Source organism: Pelodiscus sinensis, chromosome 7 (assembly GCF_049634645.1).
Source record: "Pelodiscus sinensis isolate JC-2024 chromosome 7, ASM4963464v1, whole genome shotgun sequence".
Lineage (NCBI taxonomy): Eukaryota > Metazoa > Chordata > Testudines > Trionychidae > Pelodiscus > Pelodiscus sinensis.
Genome location: NC_134717.1, coordinates 37,146,915 through 37,173,453, shown reverse-complemented (window position 1 = coordinate 37,173,453; position 26,539 = coordinate 37,146,915). Strand labels below are relative to the sequence as shown.

At 41.9% G+C, this 26,539-nt stretch overlaps 1 protein-coding gene across 3 annotated transcripts in view; it reads right to left on the bottom strand.

Annotated features, from left to right (window-relative positions):
- Positions 1-1,418: 1,418 nt before the first annotated feature.
- CSRNP3 (cysteine and serine rich nuclear protein 3) overlaps positions 1,419-26,539 on the bottom strand; it is a 75,698-nt gene continuing 50,577 nt past the window's right edge. For all 3 annotated transcript variants that reach the window (XM_006124795.4, XM_075933521.1, XM_006124796.4), the window contains 2 exons: positions 10,733-11,029; positions 1,419-8,114 (listed from right to left, as the gene is read on the bottom strand). In XM_006124795.4, coding sequence (XP_006124857.1) covers positions 7,086-8,114; positions 10,733-11,029 — 1,326 coding nt within the window. In that variant the 3' untranslated portion in view covers positions 1,419-7,085. The remainder of the gene's footprint in view (positions 8,115-10,732; positions 11,030-26,539) is intronic.

Sequence of the window (26,539 nt, the reverse complement as noted above, 5' to 3'; positions counted from 1 at the left end):
AGATTTTCCATCTGAGAAGCCAATTTGAAAAGCATCCAGAGTGGGGCTCTTTATTCTCAAAGATCAATCAACAGTGTCCCCTCTGCCACTAGGAATCCTGATGCACCATCTACTAATCTTGGGTACCCCAGAAAACTAACTCAATATGCCTTTTAACTTTCTTTTTTCAGAGAGCTGTACCTCATTTTAGACACACATTTCAGCTCTTCCTTAATGTAAAACTTCATCTCAAAGCAAAACTTTTTCAGGGAAAATACAAACAGAGCAAAATTACAAAGCATCAAATTCTTCAGAACTTGCATGAAGAGGTGAAAGCAACTTACGTTTCTTACAGGTACTGTCCTATCGCAACCCAGGTCCCAGGTCCCAGCTCTTTAAATAGTTCCCTGTTGGCCTTTGCTGCAGCTCAGCCAGCTCTTGCTGGAGCTGTGCACTGGGGTGCCCCCCCCATCCCTTACTTTCACCGCTGCTTGTGCACCAGCTGAACTAGTTGTTTCCATAGTAAAGACCATAATGTAGGTTGCTTGAGAGACAGGGAACTCCAGCAGCTCCCATGATGAGAGTTTAAAACCATTCCTTCTTCCCAGATAACATTGTTAGTTACCTGTGGCACATTAATACCAAGTAAAATAGAAGTTGCCTTCTGATCCTGAGGGAAAAAAAATCTTGAAAATCCATGGAGAGCTCTTAGACTTTATATACTCTATTTTCTTAACTAATCAAGAAAACTTGTTCCTTAATCATAACTTTCTTGCTTTGGATTGCACACCTCTTAAAGAAAAGAAGAGAATTGTTAATTAGCATGTCAACTGATCACTGGGTAGCAAAACTAAACAAAGTGCATTTTTTAAAAAAGGACGTTGGAAACTTTGAGAATTTAAGAAACAATTTAATAGTAGTTCTCTACTATTAATTGTAAAAAAATACTGCTCAGACTTTATATTTTAGAAATAAATTCTATGGACTATAGTATCATCTGAGTTAAGTCTACCATTTATTCCTATTAATATTTTACATCAAATGATTTGCAAGCACAATAACGGCTATATTTAACTCTTTGGCCCCACCAGGGGAGCTGCACATCCCTGACTAAGACCTGAGGATTTTGGCTTTTTTATCATCCCCATGGTATTCAGCCTTCAGTCCTGAATGATCCAGGAAATGAAACAATTAGAGCAGCAATCAAGCCCAGGTCACAAGGTCTCAATGTAGAGCACTATCATTAACCCATCTTTATTCAGCAGATTCTCTTAAATCAGAACAGTAGGCCAGATTATCTCTCTCCTTCTAGCTCTGAGTAAGGAGTGGTACACTGCTGCACTGCCCCAGAGCAGTGCAGGAAAAGAATTGAGCCAGAGTCATAATTATTACCCTGACTGGCTCTTCCCTTGCTTCAGTGAGGCAGGAATCTCTGGCTCTTCCCTTGCTTCAGTGAGGCAGGAATCTGCTAGTGATCCATACCAGTAGCATATGACTTCCTCCTTTGCCCTGGCCCAGATATGCTGGGCAGTGTATTGGGGTGAAAAAGCAGAGTCAAGACTCAGTACTATCACCCCCATTTTACAAGAGGGAAACCGAAGCACAGAGTAGTAACATAACTTATCCAAAGCCACGTAACAAGCCAGTGGCGGAGCTAAGAATAGAATGTAGGGTCGCTTAAATCCCAGTCCAGTGCTCTGCTACGCAAGGCTGCCTCCCACAATGCCAAACACAACTTTAAATATTAAAAACCATGGCAAAATAAACTCTCTGGCTTGCTGAGATCTTTATGTAACCTATAACAAACAGGTTTGGTTTACTGAAGAGTCTTTTCCCAGCTGAGTGTTGTGTGAATGTACTTCTCAAGACATGTGATGAAGCAGGCCACACAAAATTAAATAGAGCTTTTGGGCCCTAATCTATTAGCATTTCAGTGAGCAACAAAATCATGAATACTAGACATTTTGTAGCATGTTATTACAAACAGTATTATGACATTTAAAGAAACTCAGACCTCTCTAACAAATCACTGGGAGGACTGAGCCAAATATAACTATTAATAAACAGGTTTCTTGAAACAATAGATTTGCAGGTGTGAATGTTGTTTGTTGATAACTGATCACAACTCGACCTCAGGCAAATGTAAAAGGTACAAATAGAACTACTATTGTTAGAACTCAACAAAGAATTAGTAATTTTAAATGGCAGTCTTTATCAATAATAATTTTAAATAATAAATTTATTCAACTGTCCAACATGTAATCAGAGATTTTCTATGAAAAACAATAACATGTTAGATAACTTGCATTTTTCCCCCTGGACAATTCTCTTTTTAAGTGAATGTTCCAGGCACCAGGAGCTCCTTGCAAGCAACTTCAATTGCCATAATTCTGCCAGCAAATTTCTAGCTTCACATTTACCTTCAGTTAAAGCTTAGTAAGCAAACTAGTTGGTTGTATCTTCCAAGAGAGGCAAGCTTTACTTCATTGGGGGAAAAATGCAGTCAGATCTATGTGCTGTTTTTACTGATCTCCAGTGTGCAAATTCTTTTGTTATACAAGGAAATGTTTTAGGGTTACTAGTGCATAAATCGTTAGGAGGAAGAAAGAGTACTAGGAACACATTTCCAAAAAAAAGCATTGTCCCCAGGTTACAGATTACCTGTAGTGTTTTTGTCACTGTGCTGGTGCCAGGATATTGCTGAGACAAAGTAGGTGAAGGAATATCTTTTATTGGACCAATTTCTGTTGGTGAGAGAGACAAGCTTTTGACCTGTACAGAGCTCCTCTTCAGGACAGTTCTTCAGCACATTAGGAAGAGCTTTGTTTAGCCCAAAAGCTTGTCTCTTTCACCAACAGAAGTTGGTTCAATAACTATCAATACCTCACCCACCTTGTCTCAGTTTTCAGAATAACTTTCAAAACTATCCTGTTCTTTGTGAATGAGTAATACCGGATATCATGTACCTTATGGATGTAAAGCTTTTAAAGCACAAACAAGGAATGGAGCCCAAGTATTAATGTAAATGTGTCAACAAATGACATGCCAAATCTACAGAAGACACACATGGCTATTTGTAATTTAACACCATTGAAATAAGGTTCACAAAAGTGAAACCAACACAAGAAATATATTACTTAATTAACTGAGCAGTAGGGCATTATCTTCCCCATTATGTCTTATTAGAGGGTAGCCAAGGGAAGGAGATTGAAAAGCACTCACAAATCCCAAGGTTTACCAAACTACTAAACAGAGCTTTTCCTTAAGTCACTGGTTTTCAAGCTTTTTTCATGTGCGGACTCCTAAAAAATTTCAAATGAAGGTGCAGATCCCTCTGGAAATCTTACAGTCTGTGAATAGCTTAGGGGTTCATGAACCACAGGCTAAAAAGCAGTGCCTTAAGCCAATAGCATCTTTTCCTCCAAATTAAACATTAAAGGATGACAAAGTGGAAGTATTCTTGACTCACCTCTGATTTCTAAGGCCTGATCTACACTTTAAAAGTTTGCTAGCCCAGCTACATGTGAGTTGATTACTTTTTCTACCTGTAACTGACAAAGCTATGTCACAAAAGCCCTTTCCAGTGTAGACAAGGCTTTGGACTCTGGGCAAAAGGCAAGCGAGATCTGTTTGGAATGTGCATGGTGGTAAAATCATGAGAGCAAAGTCTGACTAGAGAAGTGCTGGGGGTGAGAGAGTTGACCAAAGCAGTGCTGGTATTTGCAAAACAATGTAATCATGTATAATTAAAGGAAGTTAAAAACTGCCATACTATCTTTACGCCAGATACTATAACCTCTGACTCCTCATAATTGCTCCCAACTTTAGTTGTGGAAAATAGGATAGCAAACATTTCTTCAATTACCTCCCTGTCCCCATGTCTCTTGTTGCTTGTCTTCTGAGACTATAAACATAGCTCCTGCCACAAGAGTTTATTTCTAATCCAGGTTGAACTATAATCCGGACTATAATCTAGATTTCCCTTGTCTGGGCTTCCCAAATCTATAATCTGAACTTCCCTTGTCCGGCAACATCTGTGGTCAGGCATTTGTGGGTGCTGGAGGGCTGGAGAACTCAGGGGTGAAAGCCCGAGGCTTTGCACTCACTAACCCTTCCCCTCCCTTGCAGAAATTGTGCCACAAATAGCTGATTTGCAAAATTCAAGTTCAAAGAGGGAGGAGAGGAAAAGTGGGCCGAGGGGGACGGAGTGCTTGGGGAAGTGGCTTGAGGATGTGGAATCCCTTGGCAGGCAGCCAGGGCTTGGGAGTGCAGCTTGGTGGTGAAGCAGCACAGGCTGAGAGCTCTGCTGCCAGCCATGGGGCTACCCAGCCACCCCACCTCTTCCCCTAAGTGCCTCCCATCCCTGCTCCATCAATGCTGTTTCCTGTGCTGCTATAACCAGTGGCCCAGCCAGGGCTCCCCAGCCCTGTGTTCTCCAGCTGGCTCCCGCTCCAGCCTCTGGGTATCTTTGGTTCAGCAATATCCATGGCCCTGCTAGACCACAGATGTTCCCAGACAAGAGAGTCCCAGATTTAGGAGGCGCAATCTGTAATAGTAGCTGTTACGTTACAGCTTTTTGAGATGTGTTTTACATAATTACTTCTCTATGTGGAAAGTTACAGACTAAGAAAATAATTTCTCCATAATTTGCTCCATAACAGGGCAAATAATGAAGTTAAAAATCTTTTTTTTAACCTGAACATAATCCATTGGTTAAATGTGCATAATTATGTCTCCTGCTAGTGGCCAATACACATTGAAATTAAGAATCTGTTACAGCTAGAGGTTTGTGCTTTTGTGGCTGCTGTGGCTTGTGCCAGATTTCCATGATGTGTAAACATCTGCCTAGCCAGTGATTTGTTACAGACACTCTATAAATTATGAGAGCCCTGTTATGACACAACTTAATACTCTTTATCAAATGTGTCAAATTATGATTCTCTTTGAAAATAAAGAAAACTGTTTGAGGCATAAAAGCTAAGAACACCTATCTTAACTGAGTATGCACCCTTGGGGGAAGAAAAGAAGTCTCTGCAGCAAACAAGAGGAACAGATGAATTGCTAGAATGGCTACTATAGACAGCAAATCAAAGTGGGCTGCACTTTCCCAGGAGATAGGAAGTATGCCATTCTTTTTCTATCAGAGCTTATATCTCAAAGGAATACCAGTGAAGGCATTCATGAATTAATGTGGGAACAAATAAACAAAACAACTCCCTTATGTTATGTGGAAAATTATCAAAATATTTTGCCAATTTAGTGTAAAAAAAACTCACCTGAAATGGTGTGCAAAGGATTCATAAAAAAGAGCCATTAAGTCACAACATTTTTTCAGAGAACATCTTTTTAGCATGGTAATTTTCCTACCTAGAATAGTGCAGCTGACATTATAAAGAGCCACTCAGTAGAAGAGTAATTGGTACAGTGTTGGAATCTACAATATGCTTACATCCATACCCCTAAAACAACTAAATTTGATAGAGATAAATATTAAACAGCAGATGATGTAATTTGACAGAAAATAAATTGTTTCAAACTAACAGACATAAAATGATACTTCAACATTGGCAGAAGGACAAAAATATCAAAACAGTGTCACTGTCCTATTGTACAGTATTTTGAAATAAGGTAATGCACAGTGAGGTATATCTAACAAAGGTGCAGGAAATGAACTGCTGAAAGTTTTTCTTCAGAAAAACAAAGTTCATATAATTCAAAGGTTGGCATGTAGATTGTGTTGTATTTCTTACTGTCCCTTTTAAAAAGTAAAAAAGAAAATCAGGTAATGGATGATGGGTGCAAGGCATTAGAATTTACCTACATATAAAACTTCAAATAAAACTTCTGACACTAGAATCCTAGTTGAATGTACAGATTCTGGTACTAATACTGTTATTATCAGCGTAATTAAATGACTTCGTACTTTTAGGGTTTGATCAAAAACCCACTGACTGACTTCAATGGGCTCTGGATCAGGCTGTTATTTTGTACAGATTGCTAAATACATAGAAAAAACTTAAATTGTTTTCCATGTTTCATTTGACCTAACAGACTCACACTGCTCTTACTAATTACTTATATAAGCATCCATAAACTGGCTTGGGAAAACTTATAACTGTTTTATTACAATGAATTTAAGATGCCTGTCTATTATATAGATCTCACAATCTGGAGCTATGGCATATCTCCGAAATAGTTCACAGTTCTCACAACTAATGAGGTACTGCAAAATGGCACTAAAGTGCATTAGTAAGCTGAATATTTGTGGGACTAAAAGGTGCTGTGCAAGTTTATAAATTACTGCTTTGTCCTTATACACAACATCAAATTTTCTGTAGGTGGAGTTAACTGTGGGTTGTCATTGATTCAAACATTAAAAGACGATTGTCCTATCTTTCACCTTTATACAAAATATAAATGCCCCTTACCAACAGATCTGTCTGTCAAAAACAGTAAAAACAGATCCAGTAATTTTAAAGTATATATTTTAAGATCAGTTGCTAGGAGAAGTTATAAAAGTGTATATGGTATGCCAGATAAAATTTACGTGGGCATGCTCTGCAGAACTAGCTATGGATCTTCAATTCAAATGAACGTTCTGTTCATTTTTATCAGACATGAGTACTTAACTACCATAAATAAAATACAGTACAGAACACTTAAATCTTTTTCATACATTAATTACTTTTACATAAAAAGTCACTATCTTTTTCAGATATGTTGAAAATTTAGGACTCTTAACACGATTATTTCAAAGTATCATTTAACAATCTTGCACAGGCCCAACAATCAAAACCACAAAGCTTTGATTCAGATAGCTTGGCAGATTTCACACAGTGTGACAGGTAGGCTACTTTGAAATATGTACATATTTTTAATTTATACATTTTCTATCAAAAGACAGCTTGATTTCTGCTTTTAATCTTTACATGAACTGTTTTTGTGCAATGTCACGGCCATGTTGCTTGAAAGAAAAAAACAATGTGTCTGGAACATTAACCACAGTCCAAGATTTCTTAGTCCACAGCTTAAAAAATTATGATTCTAGGAAATCCAATTGGAGTGCATTTAAATAAAGGGATTCAGTCCTAGAATATCTTAATAAATTAAACAGGTACGGTTTCCACTACAGATGATTTGATACACTCTTCATGCAGTCTGCTCTTTTCCGAAAGGCTTATAGAGTTCTCAGCAGCTTGCTCTGGTATGTGACTATCACCATTCAAAGCTGAAACAAATCCATCTTGAGAGGTACTTTTCAAGTATGAGTGAAATTCCACTTGAGGGTGGCTTGGCCTATGTTCAGTGTATAAACTATTACATGGAACACTGTTATCACTTTCCGAAGAGGAGCAGCATACTATCACAGAGGGGTTTGCAGAAGGATAATGAGAACTGCTGTAACTTTCATCTGATTGCCGTGTGTAGTTAACAAACTGCTCTGAAGTCATATTATAAGGCACCAGAGAAAGACTACTATTTTTAACCATGTCCCTTTCTGAAAAGGTCTCAGCGATCTGGTTATTACTGCCAGGGACATGGTTCTCTATTTGGTAATACAGTGTTGAAGAGTTAGCATAGTATGAGGCATTTTTAGAGTGGCTTTCGTGCACTGCAGTTCCATCAGAATAGCAAAGGACAGAAGGAAGAGGCACCACATCGGCATGGGACCCCAAGCCTTCCACAAATTCATCTGCTTTTTCTTCCTCCTCCTCCTCCTCATCCTCATCATCGGATTCACTGGGTGCTAAACTTGTACTAGAATCTGTAACTCCACTACAAAAGCTACTACCATCTTCCTCCTCCTCCTCCTCCTCTTCTCCAGGACAATCCAAATCTTCAGCAGACTGCAGGTGCATCACTGCAGCCTGAGGGTCAGCGTCAATCTCAAAATTCTCTGCAAGTGAATATTCTACTGCGTGGGGTGCTGTACTCATAGAACTAGTGTGAGCACTTACCTCAGTGTGGCAACCATTCAGTGGAGTGACTGGCTGCTCTCTATTTTTCTCCAATTCAAGCTTCATTATTGTATGCAAAAAGTGAGTCCGTACACGGATGGGGTTAAATTCAATTCTACCTGCTGTATTGCTGCACCCTTCTTTAGTGCAACCACATGGAAAAGACATACGATCCACCTTTTAAAAAGAGAATACAGATTAACGATATGTACAATAAAACCAATGAAGCAACAGAAACTAGAGACAAGAAGTTGGGGAAAATGCACAATACAATGAGATTCATTTGGGGAAAATGCACAGTACAATCTATATGGAAAAAAATTAATCAAAGAACAAAAATTCACAAGGAAGGAGAATGCTAAAAAAACAATAATATCGTTTAAAAACTCAGAAAGTTAGATATTGATTTACAATGCAGTGTAATAGAAAAAAAGACAATTTCAGGTGTCATACATCACAAGGAGAATGAATGCATAAATTATTTATCTTGTCTACCACTCTGCTATGACCATACCTGAAATACAATGTTAATTTCTGGGGCCTCATTACCATAAAGAAACTGATAAACTTAGATGGAAATCAGATGAAAGGAACAAAAACAATTAATGATTATTTATGAGGCAACTGCTTGTTCAGGAAGGGTTTTTTTTTTCAAAATGAAATATAAATAGCTTGACAATACAATAACCAAGAGGTTTGTATTTGCCTTGGAGTTATCGTGGACAGTTCTCTGAAAACTTCCACGCAGTGTGCAGCGGCGGTCAAAAAGGCAAACAGGATGCTGGAAATTATTAAGAAAGGGATAGAAAATAAGACCCAGAATATCTTACTGCCCCTGTATAAAACTATGGTACGCCCACATCTTGAATACTGTGTACAGATCTGGTCTCCTCACCTCAAAAAAGATATTTTGGCCTTGGAAAGGGTTCAGAAAAGGGCAACTAAAATAATTAGGGGTTTGGAACGGGTCCCATATGAGGAGAGGTTAAAGCGACTGGGACTTTTCAGTTTAGAAAAGAGGAGACTGAGGGGGGATATGATAGAGGTCTATAAAATCATGAGTGGTGTGGAGAGGGCTGATAAAGAAAAGTTATTTATTAGTTCCCATAATAGAAGAACTAGAGGACACCAAATGAAATTAATGGGTAGCAGGTTTAAAACTAATAAAAGAAAGTTCTTCACACAGCGTGTAGTCAACCTGTGGAACTCCTTGCCAGAGGAGGCTGTGAAGGCTAGGACTATAATAGAGTTTAAAGAGAAGCTGGATAAATTCATGGAAGTTAGGTCCATAAAAGGCTATTAGCCAGGGGATAAAATGGTGTCCTTGGCCTCTGTTTGTCAGAGGCTGGAGAGGGATGGCAGGAGACAAATCGCTTGATCATTGTCGTCGTTCCACCCTCTCTGGGGCACCTGGTGCTGGCCACTGTCGGTAGACAGGATACTGGGCTAGATGGACCTTTGGTCTGACCCAGTACGGCCATTCTTATGTTCTTATGTTAGGAAAAATGACTACAGAAGTTGAAAACTGAAATTGGGCCCTATTTTAAATGAGGCTTCAGTCAACTGTGGATGCACTATTGTAGATACAATTAACTATAGGGTGAAATAAGAGAATTTAGATATCTAATTACCGGCTTGGAGCCACAAATCAGATACTGCAAAAGCGGCGAGGAGTCCTGTGGCAGCTTATAGACTAACCAAAGTGTTGGAGAATAACCTTTCCCATGCATGCATCTGACGAAGTGGGTCTTTGCCCATGAAAGCTTATGCTCCAACACTTCGGTTAGTCTATAAGCTGCCACAGGACTCTTTGCCACGTTTGCAGATTCAGACTAACACGGCTACCCCTCTGAAATCAGATACTGTAATTAGATGCCTAAATTCTATCATTTTCACCTACCTGAAAGCAAATGAAGGTATAAAATTAGAGATCCCTAAAGTAACTCTAGTCTGTCCCCTTTGTCAAAAAAGAACTGAAAACAATCTGAATAACCAAATGAGTAAAACACCTGAGGGTAGTAGAATGAGTTTAGGCAGGTTTAAGAAATTATGAAAAGGAAAACTTAGAGAAATGTAATGATAGTGAGATCTATTGCGCTGTAGACTAGTGATCCAACAGAACTGGTGGAAGCCTCCTTGATTAGCACATTTAACATTAACCTGTAGAAACCACTAGGGTATATTAGGGAATACATTAGGGAATACATTTTTGATAAATGTATTCAGATAGACAGACTAATACTAATGGTCCAGCTCTAATATTTTTGTTACTATCATGTGTGAATTGGAAGACAATAAAAGATGCTTCATTTACTGATTCTTACTCTGAATTTGGACTTTAATATTTGATTCAAAACTGCTTGCAATTTTAAATGCAGAAACATACAATCTGAAGTAACTGCACAATTATACTCAAGAAGGGAAGATAAACAGTATTTCTAACATAAAAATTAATATAATATCTTTCATGAAAGCTACAGTATTATAGGTTAGGTAAGTCCTCTATTGGATCTGTTGAATATTCGGTTACAGGCCCCCAGAAGAACATGAGGAGCTGAGTATTTGTACTCAGAGAGGAAATATACCATTTATTGCAAGTCTTTTTCAAACTAATCTCAATAAAAAATATATTAAAAGGGCTAGATTTATCTTTAGTTACCTTTGTGTCAGGGGAATTGTGTTACTAGTTTTGAAACCCACAAATTTCAGCACTTAGTAATTCTTTACCCATAATCCCTCTATTATGGGTTGTTTATACCCTGCTAGTAAGGACTGTCTGTAATATAGATCTTTACCTGACATTTTATGCCTGCAAGGCTGCAGGTACAAGTTTCTGGATCACAGAACACTCGGCAGTCACAGCCACAATCCTCTCTGGAGAGGCGGATAGCCCGCAGCTCGTGTTTTTCTTCCACATCAATCTTTTTTACTCCAGAGGCTCGCAGCAATGCCCTTCGTTTTTTTGTTGGTAGGGGTTGTAGAAAGAAATATTCATCTACTTCTGTGTTGTCTAAATCAATATCATCATCAGAAATATCATCAAGTGTTAGAGTATTAGCATCTTCAGATTCCACTGTACCATTCTTTGTCATCTACGATACAAAGCAGTTAACACACTATTTAGACTATACACCTCCTGAAACTCAAACTTTTAATAAGAGCAAAGTAACTGTAATTTATTTGTCTGCAAGTGAACTATAAGAACACTACGAATGTAAAGTATTATACATGGTTCTGTAAAACTGACATTCAGTAAGTCAAGGATTCTTAACTGATTTATTTCAGATGTCATTCCTTTCTGAATTGTCATGGAAAAACAAAGAAATAATTGAGAGTTCAGATTTTCACCTCTATTTGCAAAATATGGAAAAAAACATTAATAATATTATCCCCCCAATATTGCTAGGAGTTGCCATTTTAAAATTATTTGTCAGTGCTTCATGATGACAGAAAAATGCAGGGCAGGGATTAACTAAAACCAATGGACAACACTAATTTTAGGATAAATATGCCCTTCTGTGTATAGGCAATACAATCATGGCTGAAATCACGACAGCTATTCACAAACTAATCTGTCTTTGAAGGAATAATAATTTCTCTATCGGTGGAGTAAAAATGGAGAAACACACCAGAAACTACTACTATGCACTGTGTTGTTGTCATTTGAGATACGAGGAAAACATTATCAGAATTAAAATTTGGATGCAAAGTACATGTACTCAGAGAAATGTCTAAGAATATATTACCATGCTTCACATTTAGGAACACAGGGATTACTGTATAGGAACACAGATTAGTGTACTAGCTCAGATACAAGGTCCAGCTAGTCCAGTATCCTACCCTAGCAGTAGCCAATCCCTGAAAATATAGAACAGGGATCTCAAACTCCTGGCCTGTGGACCATCTATAGGTTGGAGCATACAGGCAGTCCCCGGGTTACGTACAAGATAGGGACTGTAGGTTTGTTCTTAAGTTGAATCTATATGTAAGTCGGAACTGGCGTCCAGATTCAGCCGCTGCTGAAACTGATCAGTTTCAACAGCGGCTGAATCTGGAGGCCAGTTCTGACTTACATACAGATTCAACTTAAGAACCCCAGGCATCCCCAAGTCAGCTGCTGCTGAAACTGATCAGCAGCTGATTCCAAGAAGCCCGGGGCAGGGGCTTCCTGTAGTCAGCCACTGGTCAGTTTCAGCAGCGGCTGACTTGGGGACACCTGGGGCAGAGCAGCTGGGGTGCTGCTGGGTTGGTCCCGTAGCGCCCAGAGCGGCGCTACGGGACCAACCGGCAGTGCCCGAGCTGCTGTACCACAGGCGTCCGGAGCAAAGCCGCAGAGTACGGGGGCGGCGGGACAGCCCAGACGCGCCGTGGCTATCCTGCTGCCCTCGGGCTCAGTGGCTTTGCTCTGCTTTGCTCCCCGTCCCCCTGGTCTGCAGACCAGGGGGACGGGGAGCAAAGCGGCGGAACATGCGGGCAGCGGACAGCCCAGACGCGTCTGGGCTGTCAGCTGGCCGCGTGCTCCGCGGCTTTGCTCTGCTCTGCTCTCCGTCCCCCTTGTCTGCAGACCAGGGGGACGGGGAGCAGAGCAGAGCAGAGCAGAGCAAAGCGGCGGAACACGCGGCCAGCTGACAGCCCAGACGCGTCTGCAGACCAGGGGGACGGAGAGCAGAGCAGAGCAAAGCCGCGGAGCACGCGGCCAGCTGACAGCCCAGACACGGCTGGGCTGTCCGCTGCCCGCGTGTTCCACCGCTTTGCTTCCTCTCCCTGGTCTACTGGAGACCAGGGAGAGGGAGGGCCCCGTTCGTAACTGCGGCTCCGACATAAGTCGGATCCGCGTAAGTCGGGGACTGCCTGTATTTACAATCTGGTCTGGGAAACAGTGGCCTGAGGGGTAGGGTACCTGTCCCCATCCCCTAAACCCCGCCTCTTCCTGGCGATTCCTCACCCCATGCACCCCGTCCCCTGAGGGATGCGACTTCAGGGATTACCAGGGAAGGAGGGGCCTGGTGCGGGGCAGCAGCTGGGTTCCCCTGTGTATTCCCTGCAGTGGATATGCTCTAGCCCGTAGACTGCCATGAGCCATGAGTTTGAGACTCTGATTTAGAAGAAGGTGCAAGAATCCTTCAATATACAAATTTACAGCGATCAACCCCTGTGATTTGGTTCTGATCTATAATAGTATAATAGGGTAAATTCTGAAGCATGAGATTTAAGCCCCTTCAAAAAAATTTAACATAATTAATTGTAACAGCTCTGGATATTATCATTAACTATATAAATGTTCAATCCCTTTTTGAAGCTTCCTAAATCCTAAGCCTCAATGGCAGTGAGCTTCACAATCTAATTACAGATTGTGTGGAAAAGCATTTCATCCATTTTGAATTTGTCATCTTTTAATTTCATTGCATATGCCTCTGTTCATATGGAGGACATGGAAATAATCTTTTTTACTGACCTATAAAACACTGAGCAGCCTGATGACAGGGGGAGGAAGGGGCAGGGATAAAGGGGACAACTTCCCAGGGCACGAGGATTTAAAAGGACCCAGGGCTCCTGGCGCTGCAAAATTACAATTGTGGCTGGGAGCCTCAGGCCTATTAAATGGCTGTTGGAGCACCATGCAGCATGCTCTGGTGGCACTGGAAAGGTAGCCCCAGCACTGGCTCTTCTGCCCAAGGCTCCACTCCTTCCAGGAGTGCAGAGTTCCCCCTCACACCTGGCTCAGGCTCTAATACTGTGCAATATGTGGAAGGAAAGCTAAAGTTACAGTAGTAGAGTCCAGGGGTACCTATGGACACAGATACACTGAAGTCCTTGCTTACATGAAGATACCACTGTCTTCAATGAAAGTTTTGCATTAGTAAAAGCTGAGTAAGAACTTCAGTATTTGGCCTTTTGAGGAATACCTTCAATTTAAACAATGTTCCCTCTAATTTTTTCCATCCACATGTGGATTTTTTCCATCTACGTACAGAATATTTTTATGTGCATCAAGGCATGTGCAAATGTGCACACCCTCCTGCCCAATGGAAACACAAAACCTGGCTGAATTTCTCAGCTTACAGGGAGCACTGGGTTTGAATACAACTGTATACATTCAAGGAGAATGGTGCAAGGCACAGGGATAAATATATTAAATTTCTGTTTTTTTCTGAATTATATTTGCCTCTGAGAACTCGGTTATACAAAGACTCAAGAAACCATGCTACATCCTTTAGGATGGAGAAGTATTGTTTAGACCCTCAGAATTCTTCATGATATTCTGTTGCTTTCTAATGTATCTTCTTTCTCTCCTTAATATATTGTTTTAGAATAAGATGGCAGGACTTAACATGGCCATCCAAATATTGCTTTTTAATATACTAGCACACTTTGTCTTAAATTTATAGCACCCCAATCCAGCAAACACTACCACATCTGAATAAGTGAACCTCATGTGAAAGCACTGGGCCAGATTCCCTCTTCTAGCCAAGGTGCCTGGAGCTGTGTCTAGACTATACCTCTCTGTCGACAGAGATATGTACATTAGGTGTGTCGAAATTGCTAATGAGGCAGGGATTTAACTATCCCATGCTTCATTAGCATAAACATGGCCACCACTTTTTTTTTTTTTAAGCGGAGCTTTTTCAAAAAAATGGCACTCTAGATGCGGATCTTTTGAAAAATAAACTCTTTTTCGAAAGATCCTGTATTCCTCAAAAAATGAGGTTTATAGGATCTTTTGAAAAAGGATTTATTTTTCGAAAGAGCCACTTTTAGACTGCCTTTTTTTCAAAAAAGCTCCATTTCGGAAAAAAGCGGCAGCCATATTTATGCTAATGAAGCATGGGATATTTAAATCCCTGCCCCTTTAGCAATTTCAACATGCCTAATCTACATCTAATCTCTCTGTCGACAGAGAGGTGTAGTCAAGATGTACCCTAGGATTGCAAGGGAAAAGATGGCTTTAATTCACCTTAATATATCCTGGATCCAAGGACTCTTGACAGATGCAACATCTGCTTGTCTTCCCACAATCCGAAGGTAGGGATGGACTAATTTCCTTGTTCTGTGATGGAGCTTGCTGCTTAATTATCCCTATCAGAGAGTACTTTTCTGGAACTCATAAAAATACTTCTGAATAGACAAGTATTTGACTTGAGTGGACCTGATATCTCTCTTACTAACTGTACCTTTTTTTACATACTGTATAAAGAAGCAGTCCTGTATGATATCCATATAAGTACTGCTGCATTTATTTACTATATGCTCTGCTTCATCTGAGGTACCTTAAATCTCCCACTTATGTCAACAATTTGTCCTTTGCACAAATGTCTGGATTATAGCTAATATTTCATGCCATTGTTCAAAGAGTCTCTAGAGTGAATTCCTATCAAGAGTTTACTGTCTTTCTGGTCTCCAGACTTGAGTACTAACAATCACAGATGTTAAAGACCGAAATGATGTGACAGATTATTCAGCCATTTCATTGCAAACTCAGGATTAAAGCAATTCCCTGCCCCCAACAAGGAACTGACTCCCAATTCCTGACTGGCAGGTGGTCATACTTACTATTGTACAAATAAGGAGACATTTTCCTTTGTATACGGTAATATGTTATCTGTTAATATTTCATCAGTATCTGTACCACTTGAACTTCTATTACAACACAGTATTTCTTTCAATTTCCAATGTATTTTGTCTTTTATAATCAAACTGCAACATTCAGAGATTAATACTCACTGGCTGCGTCTAGACTGGCAAGTTTTTCCACAAAAGCAGCTGCTTTTACGGAAAAACTTGCCAGCTGTCTACACTGGCCGCTTGAATTTCCGCAAGAACACTGACGATCTCATGTAAGAGTGTCAGTGTTCTTGCGGAAATGCTATGCTGCTCCCATTCGGGCAAAAGCCCTTTTCTGGAAATGCTTTTGCGCAAAAGGGCCAGTGTAGACAGCTGAAAACTGTGTTGCGCAAAAAAGCCACGATGGTGAAAATGGCGATCGGGGCTTTCTTGTGCAAAACCGCATCTAGATTGGCACGGACACTTCTCCGCAAAAAGTGCTTTTGTACAAAAGCATCCGTGCCAATCTAGACGCTCTTTTCCACAAATGCATTTAACGGAAAAACTTTTCCATTAAAAGCATTTGAGGAAAATCATGCCAGTCTAGACGTAGCCACTGATTTTTATTTCAGCTGCCTTGCTTGTTAGCCTCATAACATTCAAATCCTTTGTCCTCAGAAATTTCTAGCTCTCTTTTCATAGTTTTATATATACAGGCATCTTTAAAACGTTTCTTGAAAACATCATGTTTTTCTTCTTTTTTATTTCCCTAGATTTCAGTTGTCTCCACACTAACTGGCAAAAGGATAAAACCTCCCTTGTGAACTATGCTTTAGCATATTTTTTGCTTGAGAGGTGTTTTCTCTGCCCAGGATACACTACGGACTGGGGATGTTACATGTCGGTTAATTTAATACTCTAGTAAGCGCATGATTTCTTATTGGTTAGTCAACTATTCTATAGTCCTCGGGGACAGGGCCAGCAGCCAGTGTGCTCTGGCCTCACTCCTGAGAAGCCCTGTGCCACTCTGTGCTGCTGCCTCTGTATGAAAGGCAGCAGCATGGGGTAACAGGTGGGAAATGGTCCACGAGGGAAGAAAGTTTAAAAACCAGCTCCCCTCGCAGACCGGTTGCCTGCCACCCTGTGCCTTTGATAAAGAGGCAGTAGCACGGGGTGGCAGCAGCCTCTATCTAGTGGGGGGATCTGAGCTCCTTGACCTGGCATGAGCCGGAACTGAGTTGGGCTGCCTACCCGGTTCCTAATACACTTTAAATGCAGAGCCGCAGCAGTGTAGGTTACAGACCCAGTGTGAACTAGGATTGAGCTGGACTGCTGGCCAGTCTGCTAAAAAATTTACTGTAGGGGACGGGGGGGACACGGACGGGGGAGTGAAATGTGTGTAGTCTATAGCATTAATCTATAAACTTTTGCTTATCTGTTAATTGGTTAATCAACTACACTATTACATCCCTACTATGGACCTCTCTATACTAGTTTTACCAAAACTGCATATACAGAATTTTCTACATTAACACACTGCAATTAATTTCCCTTCCTGCTTCAGTTAATCTGGGTATAGCCTTCAGTTATGTGTGTTCTCATCCATCAGGTTAACATTATCACAAAAATACATATAAGAATTCAAATTTCATTCTTCCAAAATATGGCTATTTAAAAGGCAAGCTTAGATTAATCACATTGCTCATGAAGATGTCTTTGTTATTTGAAATGAGGATAGGGTCACGCAATATGATAACTCAGTTAGGGTATATCTACACTACAAAGTTAATTCGAACTAACAGTCGTTAATTCGAATTTACTTTGATAGGCGCTACACATACAAACCGCTAGTTCGAACTTAATTCGAACTAGTGGAGCGCTTAATTGGAACTAGGTAAACCTCATTCTACGAGGACTAACGCCTAGTTCGAATTAAGTAGTTCGAATTAAGGGCTGTGTAGCCACTTAATTCGAACTAGTGGGAGGCTTGCCCTTCCCAGGTTGTCCTGGTGGCCACTCTGGGCACCACCAGGGAAACTCTTCTGGCCCCTCCCTGCCCCGGAGCCCTTAAAGGGGCACGGTCTGGCTACAGTGCCCGTGCCAGGTGCAAACCTGCCAGCACCCAGCCAGCAGACCCTGCACCTGGCACGGCACAAGCCAGCCACCCGCTGCCACCCAGCCCTCCGCCTCTTCCCGGGACCAGGCTGGCGGCTCCCAGGAGCCTGCCGGGGGCTGCAAGAGGCGGGCGCCCACCTGGTCTAGTGCGGAGATCGTGGACCTCATCCAGGTTTGGTGGGAAGCCTCCAATGTCCACGACCTCCACACTAGGCACAGGAAAGTGGCCATCAAGGGCAGGATAGATGCCAGCCTGGCCACCCAGGAGCAGATATGCATGAAAATCAAGGTGGTCCAGTGAGATCCCCGACCCTGAGCCCTGAGCTTAGAACATAAACACATAAAAACATAAGAACAGCCGTACTGGGTGAGACCAAAGGTCCATCTAGCCCAGTAGCCTGTCTGCCAACAGTGGCCAACACTAAGTACCCTGGAGGGGATGAACCAAAGACAATGACCAAGCCATTTGTCTCGTGCCATCCATCTCCAGCCTTCCACAAACAGAGGCCAGGGACACCTTTTCTACCCCCTGGCTAATAGCACTCCATGGACCCAACCTCCATGAATTTATCTAACTTCTCTTTAAACTCTGTTATAGTTCTTGACTTCACAGCCTCCTGCAGCAAGGAGTTCCACAGGCTGACTATCTGCTTTGTGAAGAAGAACTTTCTGTTATTAGTTTGAAGCCTGCTACCCATTCATTTCATTTGGTGTCCTCTAGTCCTTCTATTATGGGAACTAATGAAGAACTTTTCTTTATTCGCCCTCTCCACACCACTCATGCTTTTATAGACCTCTATTATATCCCCCCTCAGTCTCCTCTTTTCTAAGCTGTAAAGTCCCAGTCTCTTTAGCCTCTTCATATGGGACCTGTTCCAAACCCCTGATCATTTTAGTTGCCCTTTCCTCTCCCACCCTCTCTCTTCCCCTCTCCCACCTCCTTTTCCCAGTCTCCCCGAGTTTTGTTTAATAAAGAGAGTTTCTATTTTTGAACTCACGTATCCTTTATTTTGTACATCGGGAAGGGGGGCTAGGGAGGGGTAAGTGGAAGGAGGTGAGGGAGGAATGGGGTATGAGCCCCTGATGGGGAGGACTGGGGTGGCTCTGCGGGCTCCTCGCGGTGGAAGCTCTCCTGCAGCCCGCCGATTGACCCCCGGGCTGATGGCCGAGTGCTGTGATGTGCCGAGTGTGGCACTCGGGGCACTCCAAGCCAGGACTGCTTTGCAAGCGGGACACCCCTGAGAACTGTCTGTCTGGGATGGGGGTCGGGTCCCTTTAAGCACAGAACTCAGCTAGCCTGAGACAGCAGCTCCACGCTCTAAGTCCTAATCTGATGCCCTGCCGGCACTGCTTCTGGCCATCCTTAACCTCGGTTCAGGGTTCACTCAATGTGGACATGCTAGTTCGAATTAGAAAAATGCTAATTCAAACAAGTTTTTAGGTCTAGATGCACTAGTTCGAATTAGCTTAGTTCGAATTAACTAATTCGAATTAAGTTAGTTCGAATTAGTGCTGTAGTGTAGACATACCCTTACAGACTCTATCAGCAGTATTTCTAAGAGCTAAGTTATATTATTGGTTTAACTGCAGGCACTGTTGCCTTATCATTTCTACAGCCAGTATGTGCTAGGAATGACAGCAAAACATATGAAATACCCATATATTCATCTTAAAGATAGAGTTGAAATGAGATACATAAAGCATATCACATGACAGAGGAATAAAGATGGGATTATTGACTTGTGCTGTTCTACATAATGCTTTCAGAGGCAACTGAGACCCCAGCACATAGTCAAAGTACGTGGACTTTGGACATGGGATGGGAATCGAATAATCCTCTCTGTCTGTGATAGATGACACTAGCATGGCTGCTGTAGCCACAGCACCAACTTTCAGCTGTCCCGAGGAAAAGATCACTCCACTCTAGTCATTCCCTTGAGGCCCCACCTTTGTTCCACCTCTTCCTGCCTCCACTCTGCTTCCTCTCCCAAGTGTTTCGTTCTCGCTCTACCTCTTCCCACTCCTGCACCTCTGCCTCTTCCCATCCCCGCTGCTAAACAGCTGGTTGGCAGTAGGCAGCAGGGGCTGGGAGGAAAGGGAGAAGCTGATTGGCAGGGTCCATCAAACTGCTGATAAGCAAGTTGCTGGTGGGCGCAGATCACCCACTATTTGTATTCCATTCTCCTATAAGTACTAAGACAGCTATCCAGGCTCTCAACTGAGGGGCTATGTCTAGACTACATGGCTCCGTTGATGGAGCCATGTAAAATAGTTTATTCGGCATAGGCAAAGAAGCAGGGATTTAAATAATCCCCGCTTCATTAAAACAAACATGGCTGCCGCGCTGTGCCAACAATCAGCTGATCTGGAACAGCGAAGCAGTCTAGACGCACCATGGTCAACAAAGGAAGCCTTTGTCGACCGCTCCGGTATGCTTCCTTGTCGACCGCGGTGTGTCTAGACTGCCCCACTGTGCCGGATCAGCTGATCGTTGGCAAAGCGCAGTGGGCATGTTTATATTAATGAAGTGGGGATTATTTAAATCCCCGCTTCTTTGCCTATGCCAAATAAACTATTTTACATGGCTCCGTCGACAGAGCCATGTAGTCTAGACATAGCCAGAGGTAATACACAGATTCACAACACAAGGATCCAAGATGGGCCATCACCAGAGAGCTCTGGAGTCTAACCTGTGGACCAGAGGGTAGGAAATAACTCTGGCTGGACAGGGAGCCAGTAGTAACATGAGTGTTTGATCTGTTGGAGTGACATGTGATTAGATTTGGAGCCCATCAATGACTGGGCTACACCCTATATATAAATTATTGGCTAGCAGATCCACTCACTGACCATATTCTTGTTCAAAGTTCTGCAGAGAAAGTCACTACAGAGTCTTGCCCGGTAGCGTACAAGGGATTAAAGAAAACCTCTCTTTTGCTTCCTTGGGATGCGGAACAGGATTTGGTCACCATTATCTCTTTTCTTGCATCTCAGCAATTTGGTGACAAAGACTCTGGACTGCAGCAGAAAGAAGCAAAAATGAAAACAGAAAGAATCAATGGGCATTTTTAAAGTGAACCGTAGGATTTTAAATCCTTTCAACTACTCTGCATACAAAATACCAATTAAAATATACAATTGGTTCAAAGTACTTACTAAGCAGAGTATTGCTATGCAGTTACCTGTATGGAGTTAAAATATAATTCTTAATTTAAAACTTAATACCTGTTTGTGACAGCCAATTAAAAAAGACTATATGAAAAACAGTATAATACAAATAATATATGGAAAAATTTAATAAAAAACCTATGCTGGCAAAAGAAACACCTTTTATAGTGTATGAGTTGATAGAAATGTGTCCTTTGTTCTATTTGCCTCCAAACTGTTTAATAATTGTGTTAGCCGCAACAAGCAGTTATTAACTATGCCCATTATATAAACTCTTCCTCTCCCTCTTTTGAGTCCAAAGAAATGAAACTAGAAAAATAAGTTCTGTGTTGGAAGATGCTTACCAAAACTCACCAGAAACTAACTAAGATAAGAGAGATTCATTCATCTGGGAGAGGAGACAGGAATGTACAGACTTCTTCAAATCTCCACATGACACAGGAACTTATTTGTGGCTAAACTGTTGCAGCAAAGACACAGATTTTATTTATATTTCTACTAAACATGAGCCCAACCTACAAAATTCACCTCTAGATCCAAAGTCTCTGAATGTTCAGATATGGGGACTTACAGCAATTTCTGTATTTGATCATTCCCTACTCTATTGTATCCATCTTCAAACACATACTGCTCAATCAGACACTATCTTCTAGCTAGCAACTTGAAAATATTTCTCTTCCTGAATGAAAAACTGATGATGATATATGGTTTATTCAGTTATTCAATGCTAAAAAAGGGTACTCACCTCTCATAACTGTTGTTCTTTGAGATGCGTAGATCATGTCCATTCTAGTTAGGTGTGTATGCGCCGTGTGCATGCATTTCAGAGCTTTTTCCCCCAGCGATACCCGTTGGGCCAGCAAGGGAGACCCCTGAAGTGGCGCCGCTATATCGGCGCATGTATACCCCTGCTGACCCTCCATCCCCTCAGTTCATTCTTGCCAGAATTCTCCAATGAGGGGCAGGCGGGTGGAATTTGGAATGGACATGAGCAACACATCTCAAAGAACAGTTACAAGAGGTAAGTAACCGCTTTTTCTTCGAGTGCTTGCTCATGTCCATTTCAGTTAGGTGACTCCCAAGCTTTACCACAGAGGGTGGGGTCGGAGACTAACTGGAAATGGACTGCAACACAGCCCTGCCAAAGGATACACCATCTCTGGCCTGCTGCAAAATGGCGTAATGGCTGGTGAAAGTATGCACCAACAACCAAGTGGATGCACTATAGACGTTGAGAATGGGCACCTGCACCATGAAGGCTCTAGAGGAGGCCTGCACCCTCATGGAATGATCTGTAAGTGGGAGCACTGGCCTATTAGCAAGGTCATAGCACATTTTAATACAATATGTAATCCATGATGACAAGCACTGGGCCGATAGTGGGAGGTTCTTCATCGTTTCTGCTATGGAAATAGAGAGTTGTGACAACCTATGAAATGTTCTTGTTCTATCTATATACAATGGCAAAGCCTTCCTGACTTCTAAGGTGTGCAGGGATCAGTCTTTAGGCGTTGAGTAAGGTTACAGGAAGAAAACTGGGAGGTAGATATCCTGATACATGGAAGTGGGATCCTACCTTCAGAAGAGACATAGGATGGGGGTGGAGCTTAATTAAAGAAAACTGTAGAAGGTGGCTCAGATGTGAGGGCCCTCAACTCAAACACTCTCCTGGCAGATGTAACGGCCACTGAAAAGGCCACCTTCCATGTAAAGTGCTTCATGGAGCAAGCGGCCAAGGGCCCAAACAGGGGAGCTCATCAGCTAGGTTAAAATCCCAGGGAGGTAAGGGCTGGCAAACGTATGGGTACAACCTGTCTACCTCCTTGAAGAATCATTTAACCAGCGCATTCACAAATACCATCCTGCCCCCTTCCTCTGGGTGAAATGCTGCAATGGCCACTAGGTAAACCCAGAGGGATAATGTGAAAAGGCCTTGATGCCTAAGGTTTAGGCGCAGTGATCCCCAACCTTTTGGGGCTGCCGGGCACCCGAGGGCAGGGCCACTCATGTGCCAGGCACCCGGGGGCGGGGCCACACATGCGCCCGGGGGCGGGGCCACACATATGTCACGTGCCCGGTGCCGGCACTACCCATGCACCGCGCTCCTGGGGCCAGTGCTGCTCCTCTGCCGCACGCCCAGGGGTGGGGCTGCCCATACACTGCGTGCCTGGGGCCAGCGTCGCTCCTGTGCCGCGTGCCCAGAGGCGGGTACGCCCATAGCCACACGCCCGGGGCCGGCACAGCCCTCCCGCCGTGCACCCGGGAGCAGGGCCGCCCATACGCTGCACGCCCAGGGGCCGGCACCGTCCACGTGCCACATGCCCAAAGGCAGGGCCGGCCCTGATCACTCGGCGGGCGCACAGAAATGGCCTGGCAGGCGCCATGGCGCCCGCGGGCACCGTGTTGGGGACCACTGGTTTAGGGGGTAGTCCAGAATGTTAGGAATGGGGGTCTGCATAGGTTCTGTGCCCCTCTGGGTGGCTCACAAGGAGAAATGGCTCCACTTTGCCAAGTATGCAGCTCTAGTGGATGGCTTCCTGCTCTCCAACAAAACCTTCCTTATTGCAGTTAACCACAAACCTTCCATGCTGCAAGGTGGAGGAACAGGAGGTTTGGGTGGCACAACCACTCCTCTCCCAGGTCCTGGGTGATTAGGTCTGGTACCAACAGAAGCACCATTGGTTCCTCCTAGGTCCAGGAGGATCGGGAACCAGTGATGGTGAGGCCATGCCAATGCCACTAATGCGTACAGCAACTGGGGAGGCCAGTCTACTTGGAGGGTGTCCCTTCTGAAACCCAGCCCCTGGTCCAGGTCGGAGTAGTAGTCTGGACACTTCTTGTTTCTGTGGGAAGCAAAGAAGTCTAATTGGGGAAAACTAACATTTACAACTAACATTTACATTTCGAATTAACTATTTTGAAATAAGATATTTTGAAATAACGCTGTAGTGTAGACATGCCCCAAGAGAATACTCTCTCCAGAGAGAGAGGAGAGTGTTCTTTAGTATACATCTCCCCTTGAGTTTAGGGATTCGATAAAATTTCTAAAGATAGAGCTGCAATGCTAAAATCCAAATATTCAAAATATTAAATCAGTTCACCCATTACTGGCAGTTCCCAGAAAGTTTTTAATAAAGGGAGCCCTTTCAAACCTGTCTATTGCAACTACTGTGCAGCTAATATCTTTTATACACTATGTCTACACTACATTCCTCTTTCAAAAGAGGAATGTAAATGAAGAATGGATTTAAATGTCCTGCGCTTCATTTGCATATTTGCATCTGAGCGCTTTTTTGAAAAAGGGTTTTTCGAAAGCGATAGCACAGTCTAGACGGGGTTCTCTCAGGAATAAAAACCCTTTTTGAAAGAATCCATACTCCTCATTTTTTCAGGAGTACGGGTTCTTTCAAAAAAGGGGTGTTTTTTTAAAGAATCCTGTCTAAACTGCGCTTCCACTTTCGAAAAATCTTTTTTCGAGAAAACACTCGGACGAGAATATGCAAATGAAGCATGGGATATTTAAATCCGCGCTTCATTTGCACTTCCGATTTGCTTCATTTACATTCCTCTTTCGAAAGAGGAATGTAGTTTAGACATGCCCATAGTGAAGTGCTTAACACACATCTCCACAAGCTACAGGTAAATGGACCATATTCAAACAATTTTGTCTTGTTTCATACATTTTATTAGTTTATATATCAGTCAAAAAGAACAAAGATCTTTCCTACAGATACTATACATATTCAGAGACTAGAAAATTTGACTTGACATATATAGTTCCTTGTCAACTATTCTCTTGCATATTCTCTGATGTCTGTTAGATACTCATAAAAAGGTGGAGAAGGGTTGAAATAACGATTACCTTTTTGTAAGGGGAAAAGGACTTAGAATAATTCTATTCCTATAATGTGGTAGACTAGACAAACAAGTTCTAGTGGTTTTTCTCTGAGTTTTCTTTTTCTCAGGAAGCACAAGTCTGAAGTGTATAAAGCAAAAGCTAGATTGAAGCAAGGAAAAAGTGCTGACACATGTAGGTTCCCAGATCTGTGAACTTTTACATCACTCAGGTCATGCTGGTGAATTTACCAAGGTTACTAATGCTTCCTCAAATGATCATTTGTTCAAGGAAATGCTCCCATGTCCCTTTCATGTAGACAGGATGATTTTTACACTCCAACTCACAGTCAGCAATCTAAATTTTCACAAACAACTGCTGATATGAAATCAATAGTGTTAACAATGCCAGGAGTGCCAAACCTGCACAGTACATAAATGCTTAAAATAATCTTTGTATATTTTACAAACCTTCTTTGATTTTAATAATATGAGGAACTAAATAAGAAACTGCTATTCACAGCAAATAATATAAAAAGAAACCAAAGTACCTAACATAGATACTGATTCCTTTATCAGACATTTTCATTTCTAAATGAAACCCACAGTAAGTCACATTTGCTGCCTAGGAGTCCTATTAATTTTTTCCTTTTAAAAACAACTTTGTGGTAATTAAAAAAGCTTTTAAAACAAAAACTTTCCCTATTTCATTTTATGTCATGGCTTTCTGTGCAGTTGTAGAGCAATGCATATCTAACTCTGGGACAGCACACTTCAAATCAAGATCATAACCACTGACATATTCACTTGAGATCTGTAATGCCTTTCTTTCTTGTTGCTAAAAAGCTTCAGGGGGTAGCTGAGTTAGTCTGTACAAGATGAAAAACTTAAAAAACAACCAATAGTCTGTAGCACTTTAAAGACTAACAAAACATGTAGATGGTATCATGAGCTTTTGTGCCCATAAAAGCTCATGATACCTTCTGCATGTTTTGTTAGTCTTTAAAGTGCACCCACATTATTTGTTGTTTAAGTTTTTGTTTCTTGTGTTCATTGAGACATAGTTCTTTCATCTCCAAAACCAAAAATGAACAAGGCCCAATGCTTTCAGAATGATTGGCTAAAAGGATAGTTAATAAATGATCTCTCTAACTTCTAACATTGATTGTGATTGAATGGGACAAATTTATTTCTCCCCCAATGCCCCTCACAACTAATTTTTGAAAAAAGGAAGATGGCATGAATGCGTATTATTGGAACAAAACATTCAATATAATGCTCATTAGTATCAACGGGAGTGATGGAGCTCCCATTAAGATCTAGAACACATATTCCTGTGCATCCAGAAATATAATTTATGCTGTCATGTGCCGAAAGTGTCTGTCTGCTACGTACATTGGACAAACGTCTCAGACACTTCGCCAAAGGATCAATGCCCACAAAACAGATATTAGACAGGATCACAAAGAAAAAACAGTTTCTTGCCATTTCAACCAGAAAGGACATTGTCTCAAAGACTTAATTTCCTGCATCCTGCTTCAAAAGCCTTTTAAGACTGCACTTGAAAGAGAATCCTCTGAACTGTTATTCATGCTAAAATTCGACACTTTACACCTGAGTCTCAGCAAAGGATGTAGTTATCTTACCCATTACAAAGATCGCTTCCCCAATTATCACCTCTAATATCATTAGCTGACAGACATTTTTCTTCCCCCTCCCCCATCCCCCTTCTGTTCTGAAATTTGATTTGTCCTTTTCATACGTGTTCATTTTTTTAATTGTATCCTTTGGTATATATGGTTGTGACAATTTTCTTCCACTATTTGATCTGAGGAAGTGGGTCTGGCCCACGAAAGCTCATCATCTAATAAACCATATTGTTAGTCTTTAAAGTGCCACATAGTCCTGTATTTTGTTTAACACCAGTAACTCCATTGATGTCT